The following is an 18,434-nucleotide window of genomic DNA, read 5'->3' as shown; positions in this document are numbered from 1 at the left end:
TCATCATATTTGTACATGTCAAACGCAAAGCAATATTTGAAAATAACAAAGTTAAATTGTCAAATTTGTGACAAGTGGAAAACAATGAATCGAGCTCGGAATTATGTCCAAGTTGTGATATTCCTAGGACTGTAAGAAAAAATTGGTGAACCAAGCTTCGAGATCAACTGAATTTCAGTTTTTGGTACTGAATTGAAAATAAATTACTATAGCAAAATGATTTTATATTTTGATTATATAAGTGTTAAAAAATAAGCAATTAATGCTAATATAAAAATAAGAAAAATAATACATTTATAAAGAAATCACCATTTTTCTTCATTTATTTTGGGAGAAATTTTATATTTTGATTAGATATTAAATTTTTCCCTTAATTGGAGCGAATCAAATCAATTTCTACCACTTTTCTCGGACCCATTGAAACCTTAGCCGGAGTAGAGAGTAAGACAATTCTTTGTGACCTAAAACTCGAGATGGATCCAAATCAACTGCACTACACCCAATTGATTTTTTTTTAAATTTAAATTATTTATCCATTTTTATTAATTAAAATTAGCAAAAAAAAATTGATACTTTAATTATTAAACTTAATATTGGTGTATATAAAATATCTAACTATTTTTTTTCTTCGAGTTTAATAATTAAATACTCATTTTTTCATCAATTTTATTTAACAAAAATAGAAAAATGGTTTATATTGAAAATAAATAAAATTTTAAAATAAAAAAAAAACTAAAGATTCATCTTATTAAAAGGTCAGACTTCAAATATTTTTTTTTTAAATATTTATAAGCCTCTATTTGATTAGAAAGAAATAAATGATGAAAAGTGAAAATGGTATAAAGTGAAGTAAAAAGGAAGAAAATAAATTTTCTTGTATGAATTTAATTAGGATGAAAATTTGCAAGAAAATAAGAATCCTAATTATAAGTAACTACTTTTACAATAAATTTAAACTTTATTGTATTTTTCTGTATTTTTTTTGCAAGAATTACAAGCTTAGTTACCATGCTATTATGAGGTGTATAAGAAAATTAACCTTCCTGTAACTTTCACCACTTTCATGCTAAACAAATTTAGATATATATATATATATATATTTTTTAATTTCTTTCATTTTCTATTATTTTCATCCTAATCAACAAAAGCATTTACCTTTTCATTTAGAGTAAGGCCATCTCCAACGTTGTACCAAATTCATCACCAAATTTAAATTTGGTGAAAAATATCCTCTTTTTTTTTTTTTTTTAACTGAGAATGTCTGGCACCTTTTAGCATTTTCCTGTGCATAGCCGTTGAGTGTTAGGCCTACCAAACGTCTGGCTGAATATCCACTCAGTCATCCTCTTAGTTCAACATCTGTATCTTCCACTCTCTGTTTTTTGCTTCAACTTTACGTATTTTACACACACTAGTTCTAGAGAGAGAAAGTTGGTGAGAGACAGAGAGAGAGAGAGAGAGAGAGAGAGAGAGAGAGAACAATCTAGAGACAGAGAGTTCTTCTCCATCACCTTCATCCTTCTTTTACCTCATCTTCCCTCGAGCACATCAATTCTTCTCTTTTTGTACATTCTAAATTCACTTTCTTTTTTTTCTTTTTTCTTTTTTACGATTTGATTACTTTATTGCACAGTGTTAATTATGGATTTTCCCATTTGTTTGTCCATGTTCTCATATACCTATAATCTCATCTTTGTTGAGGTTAAAATATAATGATATGGTAGATGGGTTTTATTTTGAGTTGCTAGAATACTCTGTCAACTTTACTTTTGTTCTCTTGTGTATAGCTGAGAAATTGACATGCTTATACATTTGTCTTGATCATCCATTGTTTGTTTCCTAAACTAAATTAATTATTATACTTCACACCCAGGCATATATATGCGCTGCTGAGGATAGTGCAGCACACCAAAGAAGTTCTGTTTATGGGGATGCCCAGATAAGAATTGGGCTAGTTTTGGCGATTACATGAATTTCAAGGAAGCTTGAAGCACAGTTGGATGAAGAATTGTACTTGCTAGTCGACTGGCCGATCGTCTCCCTGGTCGACCGGCGTTTTGCTAATTGCCAAAAATTTATTGTTGGAGAGATGGATATTAGATAGAGGAATTCATGAAATTTTTACTCAGATTTGGTGAAATATTTGATACACCATTGGAGATGTTCTAATACTTGCCTTTATTAACTTAGAAATTATCTAAAATATAATCTCCACCACACCTTACATGAATCCCACATGAACCCTACACTACAAATTAATCTCTACCACATTATTGTTGGACAATTGTAGACACTCTATTTTTGACCTCCCGCAAGGCTCGAGCATTTTGCCCGGTACACTCAATGATGAAAGTGGCGATGTGCATGGTTCAAGGTCTCAACGAAGGGGCTATGTTTAAGCTCCGAAACAATCCCAAACCTTTCATATTCCCACTATTTGTACCTCAAAAATCCATTTTTACACTTTGTGCCATCCCATGCTGAGTCTAAAGTAGAGAGACAGGGGATCATATTTGTCACGACCCCAAACCGCCCCTAGTAGTTTGGTGCCGTGATAGCCAGTAATCCGTCATTATCGAAGGCCAACTTTTCAAAACTTAACACAATCAGAGTATGAATATAGGGGGCTCACAAATGCGGAAGCAATAAATCAAATGCAAGTGGTCCATAAGAGCTGTGCGTAGATCAAAGCAATGCCAAACATTCCAATTAACTTTACAACTTACATACAACAAGGTAAAAAGATACATGTTACATCTTGATCAAAAGGCTTCTCGAGCCGACATATACAAAATGCAGCTAATACAAGTCAAGAAGCATGATTTTCAAGATTTGCCGACATGCAAAACAGGGCATCGCCGACGTAAATACAAAAGTAAAGCCGACATAAGCACGAATCCAAAACAAGCATCCAAACGATCTAGGCGTCGCCGCCGTCCTGCTCATCACCTACATATATATAGAGGGGTGAGTACAAAACTCAGTGAATGGTACTAAAAATAAAGGTTTGCATGAATAGAGCCGGAGTCCTTCAAAACGAAACACATCAACTTAGCAAAGCAAGGGATGAACCGTATTCATCAATCAAATATTACAAGTATCCAAAGATGTTTACTGACATAGGCAAAACAAGGGATGAACCGTATTCATCATAGAAGTATCGTAACATCGGCAAAGCAAGGGATGAACCGTATTCATCATACAAGTATCGTAACATCGGCAAAGCAAGGGATGAACCGTATTCATCATACAAGTATCGTAACATCGGCAAAGCAAGGGATGAACCGTATTCATCATACAAGTATCGTAACATCGGCAAAGCAAGGGATGAACCGTATTCATCATACAAGTATCGAGGGCTGTACGATCCGTAATCGTTTGGTCAAAAGTATTGCGAAAGTTTAGAGTCCTCCAATACAAGGGACTTGTGCACTTGGTACCGCGAACGTTTAGAGTCCTCCAGTACAAGGGACTTGTGTTACTTAGGCCCGTAGCCCGATTTAACAAGGACCGTATCCTTTTATACTTAGTACTGCGAAAGTTTAGAGTCCTCCAGCACAAGGGACTTGTGTTACTTAGGCCCGTAGCCCGATTTAACAAGGACCGTATCCTTTTCAAAGGTGGCATCGACAAGGAGTATACTTGGCACATCAAACAAGAGCTATTTATTCATGCTAACAAAATACTTTGTCAAAACAAGGCAAGCAAGGTTTATCAAAACAAGTATAACATAGCTTTATCAATAATACCACTCACCTAGTTCTTCAGGTGTAGACTCAAGCAAATATCAAGGACCTACAATCACATGGCAAGTCACATTCTCAAGTAAGCTCTATACACATGCAAATGATCTCGGCATTCTTGCCAGACCCAAGTCAAAGACAAAACAAAACAAGCTGGGAGCTTAAACACTGCTCCCGTTCCTCGAAAACACACTGGGTACAGTCCAGGGCTAAGCCGAGGTCCCGTTAAACAAAGTCAGGAAAGACCTGGGTTTTCCTTTGAAGAATATGAAGAACATGATCATTTGAAAGATGGATGCAAGTTCACAACTTGTTACAAAAATCTGAGTTTTCATGCCAAGAGTTCAAAATATGGACCTAAGTACCCATTCAAGAAGGTCATGCAAGAACAAACACAAAAACATGGTTTTCGTTCCAAACTCTATGATCAAAATGAGACTTTGTTCAAGAACACATGAAAAACCATTTTCTCTTTCTAAAACCAACTTCAAAACGATGCATGACATGCAAAACAGAACCGATCATGCAATGCAGCTAGGTATTCAGCAAGAGCAACCAAAGGAGATCAAGATTCTAACCTCAAAACTCGGATCTAACGGTTCAAGCCACAAAGATCAAGCTTGGAAGACAACTCTCACTCAAGAACTCTTCTTCCTCCTTTCTAGAGCTTCTCTCTCTAAAACAAAGATTTGAGACAAGAAATGATTTGTTCCAAGGTCTGTCGGCTGCCTTAACAAATAGCTCGGACACGTGGCATTATCGGGTTGGTTCAGCTCCAAAAAGGTGATTGATAGACAAGACAAGTCTCTGACAAATCGTATGCAGCAAGCTCGGGCAAGACACATCGGCAAAGAGATGACATCGGCTCTAAACAAGGATCCAGCAACAGGATAGAAAAACATCGGCTAGGGAGGACGACACTTGACTAAGCTGTGCCACACCTTGGCCGGGGTGCGCCACATCTCGGCCTAGGCCATACCTTCCTGCGGACAGGGTTCAAGTGCGGAACATCTCGGCAAAGAATGCCCGAGGTGAAGATGGGGTTGAACAAGACCTCAAGATGGTTCTAAGTACAAAGGTCAAAGGCGGACTAAGCTCAAGATGATCTCGGCTACGCACACGCACTAAGCAAGGAACAAAATCGTGCAAGCAACTTAAGCAAATCAAGCCAAGACAAAGCCTTTAAATTAACATAAGCAGCAAGACCATGCAAGAATGTATGCAAGTATGGCAAGAGTAAGGTGAGGGTTGTTACATCCTACCCCCCTTAAAGAAGTTTGGTCCCCAAACTTAGATTACCTTGCTCTATGAACAGCTCTGGATAGCGGATTCTCACATCCTCTTCCTTTTTCCACGTGGCTTCTGTGCCATAATGTTCCTTCCATTCGACCTTTACCATTGGTATCGATCTGTTCCTCAATTGCCTCACTTGTCGGTCAACAATCCTCATTGGCTTCTCCTCGTAGCCCAAATCTTCATTAACTGTGATCTCGGAATGATCAATTACATGTAGTGGATCTCGGATGTACTTCCTCAACATCGAAACATGAAACACATTGTGGACTTGGCTCAAATCTGGCGGCAAAGCAAGTCTGTAGGCAACAGGATTAATTCTCTCAAGAATTTCAAATGGCCCAATATAGCGAGGTGCTAACTTACCTTTCCTTCCAAATCTGGAAACTCCTTTCATCGGTGAGATTTTCAGGAATACGTGATTCCCAACTTCGAACTCTAACTCATTCCTTCTCTGGTCGGCGTAGCTCTTTTGTCGGCTTTGGGCAGCCCTAATCCTCTGTTGGATAAGTTTAATCTTCTCTGTTGTCACTTGAATCAATTCGGGACCAAGCAGGGCTCTGTCTCCGACTTCGGTCCAACATGTCGGCGATCTACATTTCCTTCCGTACAAGGCTTCATACGGCGCCATGCCAATGCTAGCTTGATAACTGTTATTGTAAGCGAATTCCACTAAGGGTAGATGTGTTCCCCAACTTCCTTGGAGGTCCAATACACAAAGTCTAAGCATATCTTCAAGCGTCTGAATTGTCCTCTCAGTCTGCCCATCTGTCTGGGGATGAAAGGCTGTACTAAATCTCAGCTCGGCTCCAAAAGCCCTCTGTAGACTCTGCCAAAATCTAGAAACAAATTTAGGATCTCGGTCTGAAACAATTGACATCGGAACTCCATGAAGTCTGACAATCTCGTTCACATATAGCAAGGCAAGTTGATTGGCGTTGAAGGTAGTCTTAACGGGTAGAAAGTGTGCTGACTTAGTTAACCTATCCACAACAACCCAAATTGAATCCATACCCTTTGGTGTCTTCGGCAACCCGATCACAAAATTCCACTCAGGGATCGGCAAAGGTTGAAGAAGTCCTGCTGGTCTTTGATGTTCGGCTTTCACTTGCTGACAATGTAAACATTGGGACACGAATTCGGCTATTTCTCTCTTCATATTTGGCCACCAGAAGGTCTGCTTCACATCTTGATACATTTTGGTGTTCCCTGGATGGACAGCAAACTTGGAACCATGAGCTTCCTGCAAAATCTTTTTCTTCAGCTCTAGAATGCCGGCCACGCATAATCTTCCCTCAAACCTGAGTACTCTGTCTTCGATGGTGTACCCTGGTCTCGGCTTCGTGTGAATTTCCTCGGCTATTTTCTTGAGGAAGTTATCCTCCATCTGTCTTGTCTTTACTTCATTAACGATAATCGGCTCTGCAGACATCACGGTTAAACACGCCAAATTTCCATCTGACTTCCTGCTCAAAGCGTCGGCTACACTGTTGGCTTTCCCGGGGTGATATTGAATCTGCATATCGTAGTCTTTCAACAACTCAAGCCACCGTCTCTGTCTCAAATTCAATTCTTTCTGAGTGAATAGATACTTTAAACTCTTATGATCTGTAAAAACCTGACAAGTAGCTCCATACAAATAGTGACGCCAAATCTTTAAAGCAAATACTACGGCCGCCAATTCTAAGTCATGGGTAGGATAGTTTTTCTCATGAGGTTTCAACTGACGAGATGCATAAGCTATAACTTTACCCTTTTGCATTAATACACAACCCAAACCCTTATGTGATGCATCACTATAGACGTGAAACTCTTCGTTACCTGATGGTAGTACTAGTACTGGTGCTGTAATTAACCTCGTCTTCAGTTCCTGGAAGGCTGACTCCCGATCTTTAGTCCATTCATACAGTGTTCCCTTCTTAGTCAGTTGCGTCAATGGAATTGCAATCCTGGAGAAATCTTTCACAAACTTTCTGTAATAACCTGCCAAACCCAGAAAACTACGAATCTCGGACACATTAGTCGGCCTCGGCCAATTTACTACGGCTTCAACTTTGCTAGGATCTACTGCAATACCTTCTTCATTAATCACATGACCCAAAAATGAGATGGTAGAAAGCCAAAACTCACACTTGTTAAACTTCGCATACAATTTCCGTTCTCTCAAAATCTGTAAGGCAAGTCTCAAATGGTTTTCATGTTCAACATTACTCTTGGAATAGATCAATATATCATCAATGAAAACAACTACAAATTCATCTAAATATGGTTTGAAGATTCGGTTCATTAAATCCATAAATGCAGCAGGGGCATTGGTCACTCCAAAAGGCATTACTAAAAACTCGTAGTGGCCATATCTTGTTCGAAAAGCAGTCTTCTCAACATCTTCGGCTTTAACTTTAAGCTGATGGTAACCAGACCGAAGGTCGATCTTAGAAAAGACTCATGCTCCCTGTAACTAATCAAGCAAATCATCAATTCTAGGTAACGGGTACTTGTTTTTAATGGTGACTTTATTGAGTTCTCTATAGTCAATGCAAAGACGGAGTGTGCCATCCTTCTTCTTAACAAATAAAACAGGTGCTCCCCATGGTGAAGTGCTCGGCTTAATAAATCCCTTATCTAACAATTCTTGCAACTGCAGTTTCAATTCTCTAAGTTCAGCGGGGGCCATTCTATAAGGTGGTTTGGAGATCGGCTGCGTTCCCGATATAATATCGACTGTAAACTCTATTTCTCTATCGGTCAAGTGGCCAGGCAATTCATCCGGAAAGACGTCGGGGAAATCAGTAACAATCGGGATGTCGGCTAAGTTAACATTTCCATTCTGATCACTCAGTATACTACACAAGTAACCTCGACACCCTTTCTGAATTAACTTACAGGCCTTAATGGACGAAATCAAGTATGGTGGGGGCACTATCCCTTTACCCTGGAAAATAACCTCGGCTAGGTTTGGGGGTCTCAGTGTGACACTTTTCGAAACGCAATTAATAGATGCATCGTTCGCAACTAACCAGTCCATTCCCAGTATAATATCAAAATGAGCTAGGTCTAGAGGCATTAAATCTACTAGCAATTCAACATTCTCAATCACAACAACACATGCTCTGTAATTGGATGCAACAATCATAGATCTCCCAGACGGAGTAGACACAGATAACACATAATCAAGGGGCTCTAGTTCTCTATTAATTTTCTCGGCAAACTTAGCAGATATAAACGAATGAGTAGAACCCGAATCAATCAATACATAGGCATCTTGGGAGCAAATTAGTAAAATACCTGACACCACTGCCTCAGCATTCTGAGTGTCTCCTGGTACTAATGCAAACACTCTGCCCTGTCTCATCTGTCCTTTCCCAGCATTTCCCTTCTGAACGGAACCCGAGGTATTCTCACTTTTCTTCTTGTTATCAGTCTTTGTTTTGGGGCAATCCCTCACATAATGGCCCATCTCGCCACATTCATAACAGGCTCCAGACATTCGTCGGCAGATCCCGAAATGCTGTTTCCCACAATCCGAACACGTCGGTTTAACACTCCCTTCCTGCCTTAGGTTACCAGTACTGTCCATGTTCGTTCTCTTCTTGGTGTTCAGCTGTCCTCGGCGATTGTCATAGTTCTGCCTCTTTCGCTGGTTTTCTCCCGACCTCTGGTATCGGTTCAAATTAGCTTCGGCGTGAATGGCTTTATCCAATACTTCGGCATAAGTCGGCATATCGAGTAAACTCACCCGGTCTTGAATCGGTCCACGAAGCCCACACCCGAACTTCCTGGCCTTCATATATTCATCGTTGGTCATGTGAGGTACAAACCTTACTAATTCAGTAAAAGCGCGGTCATATTCCGCCACTGTTTTGTTGCCTTGCGTCAGAGTATGAAACTCGGTAGCCTTGCGGTTTCGAACACTTAGGGGAAAATGTTTCTTGTAAAACAACTCTAAGAATCGGGTCCAAGTCAAATCTGGATTGCTCCCTCTAACCGTCATCCACCACCTACGGGCGTCATCATCCAATGTGAATGCTGCCAACGTCACTTTCTGTGCGTCGGTGCTAGGGAAGATCTCGAATAACTTTTCCATTTCCAACACCCATGCTTCAGCCTTCATCGGCTCTATACCCCCGGAGAACCTTGGTGGTCTCATTTTCTTGAATTCCCTGATCAAAGCTATCGTTCCATCCCCATACAAGGCTGGTTGCGGGGGAATCTGCGGCACTGGAGGAGGTGGAGGTGGAGCTCCATTTCGGCCGTTGGTCTGCTCGGCCTGAGTCGACATAGCACTAGCGAACTGCTGTCTGGTTTGCCTCAGCTCGCGGGCCAAACCTTCAACTAATCTTTCCAATCTGTCCATTCTGTCTTCGGGCTGATCTCGGCCAAGCGGTGGTCTACCTCTCCTCATGATGCTATGAGCGTGCAAAGTATGACTTTTAAACAAATAAGCAAATAACCACATAGGCAAGCAACAAATAAGCACATCAAGACAATGCACATCTCGTTCAAATAACAAATACCATGATGCAATCCTAACATCTTTCTAAGGGAAATCCTATGCTCTTTAGGACTCAACGTGTGTGAATAGCGTATACCGAGGAAACCTGGCTCTGATACCATTCTGTCACGACCCCAAACCGCCCCTAGTAGTTTGGTGCCGTGATGGCCAGTAATCCGTCATTACCGAAGGCCAACTTTTCAAAACTTAACACAATCAGAGTATGAATATAGGGGGCTCACAAATGCGGAAGCAATAAATCAAATGCAAGTGGTCCATAAGAGCTGTGCGTAGATCAAAGCAATGCCAAACATTCCAATTAACTTTACAACTTACATACAACAAGGTAAAAAGATACATGTTACATCTTGATCAAAAGGCTTCTCGAGCCGACATATACAAAATGCAGCTAATACAAGTCAAGAAGCATGATTTTCAAGATTTGCCGACATGCAAAACAGGGCATCGCCGACGTAAATACAAAAGTAAAGCCGACATAAGCACGAATCCAAAACAAGCATCCAAACAATCTAGGCGTCGCCGCCGTCCTGCTCATCACCTACATATATATAGAGGGGTGAGTACAAAACTCAGTGAATGGTACTAAAAATAAAGGTTTGCATGAATAGAGCCGGAGTCCTTCAAAACGAAACACATCAACTTAGCAAAGCAAGGGATGAACCGTATTCATCAATCAAATATTACAAGTATCCAAAGATGTTTACTGACATAGGCAAAACAAGGGATGAACCGTATTCATCATACAAGTATCGTAACATCGGCAAAGCAAGGGATGAACCGTATTCATCATACAAGTATCGTAACATCGGCAAAGCAAGGGATGAACCGTATTCATCATACAAGTATCGTAACATCGGCAAAGCAAGGGATGAACCGTATTCATCATACAAGTATCGTAACATCGGCAAAGCAAGGGATGAACCGTATTCATCATACAAGTATCGTAACATCGGCAAAGCAAGGGATGAACCGTATTCATCATACAAGTATCGAGGGCTGTACGATCCGTAATCGTTTGGTCAAAAGTATTGCGAAAGTTTAGAGTCCTCCAATACAAGGGACTTGTGCACTTGGTACCGCGAACGTTTAGAGTCCTCCAGTACAAGGGACTTGTGTTACTTAGGCCCGTAGCCCGATTTAACAAGGACCGTATCCTTTTATACTTAGTACTGCGAAAGTTTAGAGTCCTCCAGCACAAGGGACTTGTGTTACTTAGGCCCGTAGCCCGATTTAACAAGGACCGTATCCTTTTCAAAGGTGGCATCGACAAGGAGTATACTTGGCACATCAAACAAGAGCTATTTATTCATGCTAACAAAATACTTTGTCAAAACAAGGCAAGCAAGGTTTATCAAAACAAGTATAACATAGCTTTATCAATAATACCACTCACCTAGTTCTTCAGGTGTAGACTCAAGCAAATATCAAGGACCTACAATCACATGGCAAGTCACATTCTCAAGTAAGCTCTATACACATGCAAATGATCTCGGCATTCTTGCCAGACCCAAGTCAAAGACAAAACAAAACAAGCTGGGAGCTTAAACACTGCTCCCGTTCCTCGAAAACACACTGGGTACAGTCCAGGGCTAAGCCGAGGTCCCGTTAAACAAAGTCAGGAAAGACCTGGGTTTTCCTTTGAAGAATATGAAGAACATGATCATTTGAAAGATGGATGCAAGTTCACAACTTGTTACAAAAATCTGAGTTTTCATGCCAAGAGTTCAAAATATGGACCTAAGTACCCATTCAAGAAGGTCATGCAAGAACAAACACAAAAACATGGTTTTCGTTCCAAACTCTATGATCAAAATGAGACTTTGTTCAAGAACACATGAAAAACCATTTTCTCTTTCTAAAACCAACTTCAAAACGATGCATGACATGCAAAACAGAACCGATCATGCAATGCAGCTAGGTATTCAGCAAGAGCAACCAAAGGAGATCAAGATTCTAACCTCAAAACTCGGATCTAACGGTTCAAGCCACAAAGATCAAGCTTGGAAGACAACTCTCACTCAAGAACTCTTCTTCCTCCTTTCTAGAGCTTCTCTCTCTAAAACAAAGATTTGAGACAAGAAATGATTTGTTCCAAGGTCTGTCGGCTGCCTTAACAAACAGCTCGGACACGTGGCATTATCGGGTTGGTTCAGCTCCAAAAAGGTGATTGATAGACAAGACAAGTCTCTGACAAATCGTATGCAGCAAGCTCGGGCAAGACACATCGGCAAAGAGATGACATCGGCTCTAAACAAGGATCCAGCAACAGGATAGAAAAACATCGGCTAGGGAGGACGACACTTGACTAAGCTGTGCCACACCTTGGCCGGGGTGCGCCACATCTCGGCCTAGGCCATACCTTCCTGCGGACAGGGTTCAAGTGCGGAACATCTCGGCAAAGAATGCCCGAGGTGAAGATGGGGTTGAACAAGACCTCAAGATGGTTCTAAGTACAAAGGTCAAAGGCGGACTAAGCTCAAGATGATCTCGGCTACGCACACGCACTAAGCAAGGAACAAAATCGTGCAAGCAACTTAAGCAAATCAAGCCAAGACAAAGCCTTTAAATTAACATAAGCAGCAAGACCATGCAAGAATGTATGCAAGTATGGCAAGAGTAAGGTGAGGGTTGTTACAATATTGAGACTCGGCCTTGCCTCATTGGGAGCCGGCTGTGGCCATTTATGTCCGACCATGCCTTGGTAGCCAGAAACACTATTTTGGGCGGGAGCCCGCTAGTTGTCTATTTTTGAAGATATTTGTGACCTCTTTTGCTCGAATTCTATAAAAACGAATTTGTATCTCTGTTTTGAGGGTTGAACAAATTCTAAAAAGCTTATACACCTTCTTAAGAGCTCTTTCTTCTTGTGCAAGCAACCTTTGAGCAAGCTTACCACCTTTAACCTATATCCATACACCATATACACCTTCACACCTTAGCTTGGAACCTTGGTTGAGCCTTGAACATCACAATTCAAGCTTGAGAGTGTGTTTGGACCAAGTTTGATTCACAAACAAAGAGCTTACCTTTCTTGAGAGGTATAAGCTTACTATCTCTTCTCTTGCTCTCTTTTCTATCTCTTGCTATCTAGTTCTTGTATTTTTGTATTTTTTTTATCCACTTTCAAGTGTCTAAGCTTTGGTTTAGATAGCTACCTAAGGGTAGAGAGAGTTAACATTATTTCTTACACCTTCACCTATAGCTCAAACCCTTGTTTTTACACCCTTTTATTTGCTTCCTAAATTGATTTTCAGAGTTTAAAAGAGGCTAAAAATCATGCTTTGAGGTTTCAAAAGTGGAGGGGTTAGCCACTCCTCCTTGTTCTTGCTTACTAGCCTTATTTTCTTTCTTTATTGTTTAGCTTTTTGGGCTCTTTTCATGCACTTTGAGCCATTGTTTTTCACCCATTAAGGGCTGTTTTAGGGCTTTCCTAGGTTATTTAATTTGTTCATGCTTTGATTAGTTTGCTTGTTGTCTCATATGTTCGTTTATATAGCTTGTTATATGTTGTTCTTGGCCTTTCTTTGTTTAATTTCATTGTCTAAGAACATCATTTTAACAAGCAACCTATTATCCATTTCTTTCATTTGAGAGTTGTTTCAACCGGTTGATGGTTGTTCAAAACATGAGCTAGAGATCTATGCTTAATGGCTTAATCTCTACGGAGGTTCATCACCTACGGTATAGTCTCTCTTTCGTGTTGAGAATCACTTCCCGTTTGACACGCTTCCCATTTAATGGACATAAACATCACCTTGGACTTAATGGGCTAAAGAATGGAAAGGTCTAAAAATTGCTAACATGAACCAACCCACATAAAGAAAATGAGTTATATTACTTGGATTCGACCAGACGTTATGCCGAGTCTATTGTCTCAAGGGTTGTCTTACATCAATTCATGATGTTTCGATAAGCCTTGAAGCATTCCTACCTCTCTCTTTGAACTTATTCCATAATAAAGGAGGGAGGGGTGGTTATTGATTCATTGCGTTCATTAATTTTTGTCCAAAATCATGCCCTAACTCATCAAGCAATCAATTTGCTCATTAATAGTTTTGGAAATGACTTCGTTCTTTTCTTGAGGTTTACTATGAGAGAGAAGAGTCGAAGGGACAAACAAAGTTCAGAATAACTCTGTCTGCATTGTTTTCACTTTAGAGCACAAAAATAGGATTTTGCATAAAATTAAGGCACGACCGGTGTTATTTGGGACCGATTGGGCTTTATTAGGAGCCGGTTGGCCATCATTGTTTGGTAAGGCAATGTGTTTTGAAGAAGCAGAGCGCAGTGACTGAAGGTGAAACAGGACAGATCCCAAGAAAGGAAGACAAAGTTATTTCTGAAACCGCTACGAGCATGCCATCCTTGTGCTTCCATTGTAAATTGTAAATTAATGATTTCAATATTGTTGTAATTATCATTATCGTAATTAATATTGTTACAGCAATGATTCGTTAGATAGTTAGCTTATTTTGTTGTAATAAATTAGCTAATTCAGGCTCCCGGACACTCATTCGCACCCTCTTGCACGAGGGCCAACATGTAATAAGTTGTATGTCTTCCAACCCCACGTCTTTCTCTCTTTTATTTATTTGCTTACGATGGTTAGTATAGAACATCATTTTTCAAATTAGCATCTTTATGTTTTGCATAAATCACTACAACAAAATGGTACTTTAATGACAAAATCACTTCGTCTCCAATAGTGAAATTTTCGTCACCAAATTGATCCGTGACGAAATAATTTCGTCACCACGTTCGTCCCCAATTCGTCGTCACTAAAAGTACCCGGTGACGAAAATTTATTTTGTCACCTATTATTGGCATTTGGTGACGAAATATTTCGTCACTAAATGTTAAATATTTTCTCATCTATAATATCCATTTCGTCACCAAAATTAAATAAAATTTTATTATATTTATTTTGGATGACAAAATATTTCGTCATTAAAAATAGTGATAAAGTTTTTAGTAACGAAAATATCGTCACCAAAAGATGAAAGAAAAGACCCTTCAGTGACGAAAACTTTTTGTCAAGAAATATTTTAATTTAGTGATGAAATAGTAAATATGTGTGACAAAATTATTTGTTTGGATTAGAAAGTTTTAGTGTCAATTTTTTTCGTCACCAATAATAAATAATTTTTAAAAATTGAGGGGAGGGTTATATTTGCAATTTATATATTTTTTTCAATAAACAATACCTGTACATTTTAATAATCTATTAAATAAAATATTTAATACAAATCAATATAAAATTAACTTGTTCATTATCATAAAACAACCCAAGCAAAATACATGTCTCATAGTATCAAGAAATTAATATATAACATCTAAATTATAACATCTATTTTAGTAAAATCAAAAACTACAACACAATCAAAATAACTTGTGCATTTTAATAACCTGCTGAATATAATATCCATTACAAATCATTACAAAAACCTGTTCATTTGGTAATATCAACAAAAACCTGTTCATTTTAATCTATTCAATAAAATATCAACAAAAAGATAAGATCCATCACAATATAATCATAGCCCACAACAACATAGTCAAAATACATGTTTGGTAATATCAACAAAAAGTACAATTACACTGTGATGGATGTGTCTGGTAATATCAACAAAAAACTCTTGCTATGCAGGTTACCAAATTCGTTCATCTCCAATCTGCCATTTAAAAAACAAAAAAGAAAAAAAAGACAACAACAAAAGGTTAAGGTAACCATTCACTAAATATGTTAATATGCAACCTATAAGAGAAAAAAATAAAAATTTCAAAGTAAATTTTAAACCAAATTTTTACCGTGCTTGTTCCGTAAATTTTTACAACTTACATTAGTTTCTCCCAAGGTGTTCATAATATTTCTTGGCCTTTTAACGACTATTTCAAGATTTTACTCCCTAACGGCCTATTTTCAACCCTAAATGTTTTCCAACCGATAGTCCTATGATTGTTCTGTAAGTTTTCACAACTTATGTTGATTCCTCCCAAAGTGTTCGTGATAATTTCTGATAATCTCAAGGTGTTTGTGATGTTTTTCGGGCCTTTAGATGCATACTTCACTATTTTCCCGGGACCTTGTGCCTAAATGTCAAAAGTAGTTTTTTATTCTACCCTAGTTAAAGAAGAAATGTTCTACTAAATTAACATATAAACATAATATACTAACCAAGAAGCTTGTTCATCAGAATCTGAACTTTCCCCATTCTCAAAATTTCCCGTGATACCTTTCTGCGTCAAACACTCTATGATACTTTGTATCTTCTTGCTTTGTTTCTTCTCTGACTTTTGAAACCTTGCAATTTGTTCATTTTGCTGTGCTATTTGCATCTCAAGGCGTTGAACATAGTCCCTATTTTCAGCAGGTACAACAGTAGTCTTCATAGAAGAAGAAGGCCTCAAGCCGAGTCCTTTCACATAACCTGACCTTGGCTTAAGCACCTTAACTGACAACTCCTCTTGGCTTAAAGGGATCACACCAGTCTGCGAGAGGTGTTCGGCTTGCGTCTTTATCATGTTGTCCTGTTAATTTAAAATAAATCGAACAATTATTAGTTATTCTACCCTACAAAGCAAATAAATAATTTTATCAAAATTAATATGCATTGCCTTGTACATACATAATTAGCTTGGCTCTCCGACGAAATCCATTCATGTGTGTTCGAATTATAGTGGATGGACTTGTAAAACTTTGCCAAATCAGGAACTTCTCCATTTGCAATTATCTGATTCATTTGTTTTTGAATGTTATTTCAAATATTTAAATAACAAAGCCTACTAATCTGATAAAATAAAATAGCAGAACACACCGAGCTGTGCACCCTAACCGGGATTGATTTTGATCCACATCTATGTTTTGTTTTCATTTGCATCCTATTATTCACATTAGTTAGTGATTGTTCCTACACGATTGAAACACCAATAAAAACAACAAAACTTAACATTAGTAAGAAGAAAATTAATTTTTGACAATTAACATAAAACATTATACCATGAATTCTTTACTATTCCACTTCTTGTCAATTAGAGATGTCCATTGATTAAGAGTAACACTTGTAGGTGGGTGGCTTCTCGCGTACTCCTCCCCTCTTGCATCCTTAAGTTGCTTGTATTGTTTGTGCAACCTATAGGTGAAGCTACTCAATCGCCGACCAAACTGTGTGTTTAAAGTCCTTGCTACATCACTCGGATTGCCTTGTAGATCAAACTGATCCTACAAAATCAAATCATTTTTTTTATAAGTTAAATAACCTAAATTTCAGACAAGCAGCAATGAGCCTATATATTGTAACAGTTGCAACAGATGTGTTAACAGAGGAATATGATGTCCATGTTTTTCTAGAAGCAAGTTCTTGTAATCACCCTAACAAAGAGAGTATTTCTTTCACACAATAATTACCATGTAATTTCAATTTCAATTTCAATTTCAATTTTCATGTGTCATGCCTCTTTTACTTGACAATAATTACCTCCAAACGTTGGATCATCGGCTTCTTATCAGCATCGTGAACCTTATTCCACCTACAAATGCTCAAGTCTGGTAATTGCGTTCGAACCTCTATGCCAATCTTGGAGGCCAACTTAGAGGCTTGATCTCCCACTGGCGCACGGAAATGTTCAGGTACAGGAACCAACATCTTTCCATTTTTCTGGACAATGCGTTGGGTTTGTATGCCGCGTGTTGGACCACGACCACGTCTGTCATGTGATGCTGTAAGGACATAATGTTAATTGAGTTAATAAGTAAACAAATGCAAGTTAGACCTTAAATTAAATATAAACAACTTTGCAAACTTACCAACACTACTAGATGCAGTCACCTCATGCACAGGTTGCACATTATGAGGTGGTAAGGGTTGGGTACCAATCTCTTGACGTGGGGGATCCATCCCTTCTTCTGGGGTGGGAGTTAATGGCCTCGAATAAGGCTGTAAACGTAACCCCGGTGGCATCTCTTGTTCCTGAAATAACATAATCGAATAGTAAAGAAGATATTTAACACAGTTAAAATATATTTTAAAAAAGATATGATGTTTAAGATATATGAAGAAGATATTTAAATAGTAAATGATATGTTCACACACAAATATAAAATAATGTATATAATACCTTGCGATAAAAGGAACCCAATGACTCGTTATCACTATCGTTCTCACTCTCTGACGGATTATACTCATCATCATCATCTACCTCAACCCTAATTCCCTTTTCCTTTGCATTTGCACATTTGGGCTGAACCACACTCATCAAAGAATTTGTAATATTCTTCACTCCAAGATTGTTCATTACCTCATAGTTCTTCTTGATTCGCTTATTTCTTTGTTTCTCATATTCTGTTAGCTTCTTAGTTCTCAAATCACCTGGTTTCAGCCATTGTCTTTTTCCTTTGACCATTTTCTACAACTATATAACATAATTCAACTTTAATTAAAAAATATAGACAATATAATTATTCACCATTAAATAAAAGAAGAAAAACATAATCCCAATGTTTCGAATTGTAATGCATATAATTTAACTCCAAATATTTCATAACAAGGAAGTTCCAATCCCTTGAATTAATATTTCACGCAAAAATTTTAAATCATATTGTAGAGTAGTGAAGGTTTCCATGGAAAAAAAATCAAGACAAGAGATCCTCTTCTTAAAAGAGGTGATGTTCCTGTATTGCATATATTTTAAATCCAATTAGGATTGATGATCATTGATGCTTAACATAATTATGTCTTGCATTAATCATATATTACACTTGATTTTCTAATTGTTATACATTATGCAATATTGCAAATTCTAAAAATATTTTTTCATAGACATCCTAACCATATTTGTATTTTTATTTATTTTTTGCTATATCAATGTATAGAATTTTATTACTTTTT

The 18,434-nt window shown here is 38.2% G+C and overlaps 2 protein-coding genes across 3 annotated transcripts; both read right to left on the bottom strand.

Moving 5' to 3' along the window:
- Positions 1-14,918: 14,918 nt before the first annotated feature.
- LOC145813540 (uncharacterized) lies at positions 14,919-16,805 on the bottom strand. 2 transcript variants are annotated; one of them, XM_082909069.1, is made up of 5 exons: positions 16,547-16,805; positions 16,383-16,457; positions 16,176-16,280; positions 15,725-16,077; positions 14,919-15,221 (listed from the first exon to the last, which is right to left on the bottom strand). In XM_082909069.1, coding segments are annotated over exons 1-5 (537 nt in total). In that variant the 5' UTR covers positions 16,550-16,805; the 3' UTR covers positions 14,919-15,220. The 2 variants fall into 2 exon arrangements, with proteins under 2 accessions (XP_082765195.1, XP_082765194.1); XM_082909068.1 differs by having other exon boundaries at positions 16,365-16,457; positions 16,547-16,801.
- Positions 16,806-16,813: 8 nt separating this feature from the next.
- On the bottom strand, positions 16,814-17,955 carry LOC114260799 (uncharacterized). Its single transcript, XM_082908384.1, has 4 exons — positions 17,665-17,955; positions 17,354-17,516; positions 17,025-17,266; positions 16,814-16,918 (listed from the first exon to the last, which is right to left on the bottom strand). The coding sequence occupies exons 1-4, from the start codon at positions 17,947-17,949 to the stop codon at positions 16,814-16,816; spliced, it is 795 nt and encodes a 264-aa protein (XP_082764510.1). The 5' UTR covers positions 17,950-17,955.
- Positions 17,956-18,434: the final 479 nt, after the last annotated feature.

Source organism: Camellia sinensis, chromosome 15, assembly GCF_055761805.1.
Source record: "Camellia sinensis isolate YWXY chromosome 15, ASM5576180v1, whole genome shotgun sequence".
Lineage (NCBI taxonomy): Eukaryota > Viridiplantae > Streptophyta > Magnoliopsida > Ericales > Theaceae > Camellia > Camellia sinensis.
The sequence above is the reverse complement of the archived record's forward strand: the minus strand, read 5'-3'. Positions and strand labels throughout refer to the sequence as shown.

Excerpts from the sequence above, each read along its gene's own strand:
- LOC145813540 (XM_082909068.1), bottom strand. Across the intron at positions 16,281-16,364 it reads CGGTTAGGGTGCACAGCTCG|ATAATTGCAAATGGAGAAGT; the intron begins GTGTGTTCTGCT and ends CAAATGAATCAG. Across the intron at positions 16,078-16,175 it reads CGGAGAGCCAAGCTAATTAT|GACAACATGATAAAGACGCA; the intron begins GTATGTACAAGG and ends TTAAATTAACAG.
- LOC114260799 (XM_082908384.1), bottom strand. The coding sequence starts at position 17,949 with ATGGTCAAAGGAAAAAGACAATGGCTGAAACCAGGTGATTTGAGAACT. Across the intron at positions 17,267-17,353 it reads GACTGCATCTAGTAGTGTTG|CATCACATGACAGACGTGGT; the intron begins GTAAGTTTGCAA and ends ATGTCCTTACAG. Across the intron at positions 16,919-17,024 it reads CGATGATCCAACGTTTGGAG|GGTGATTACAAGAACTTGCT; the intron begins GTAATTATTGTC and ends TCTCTTTGTTAG.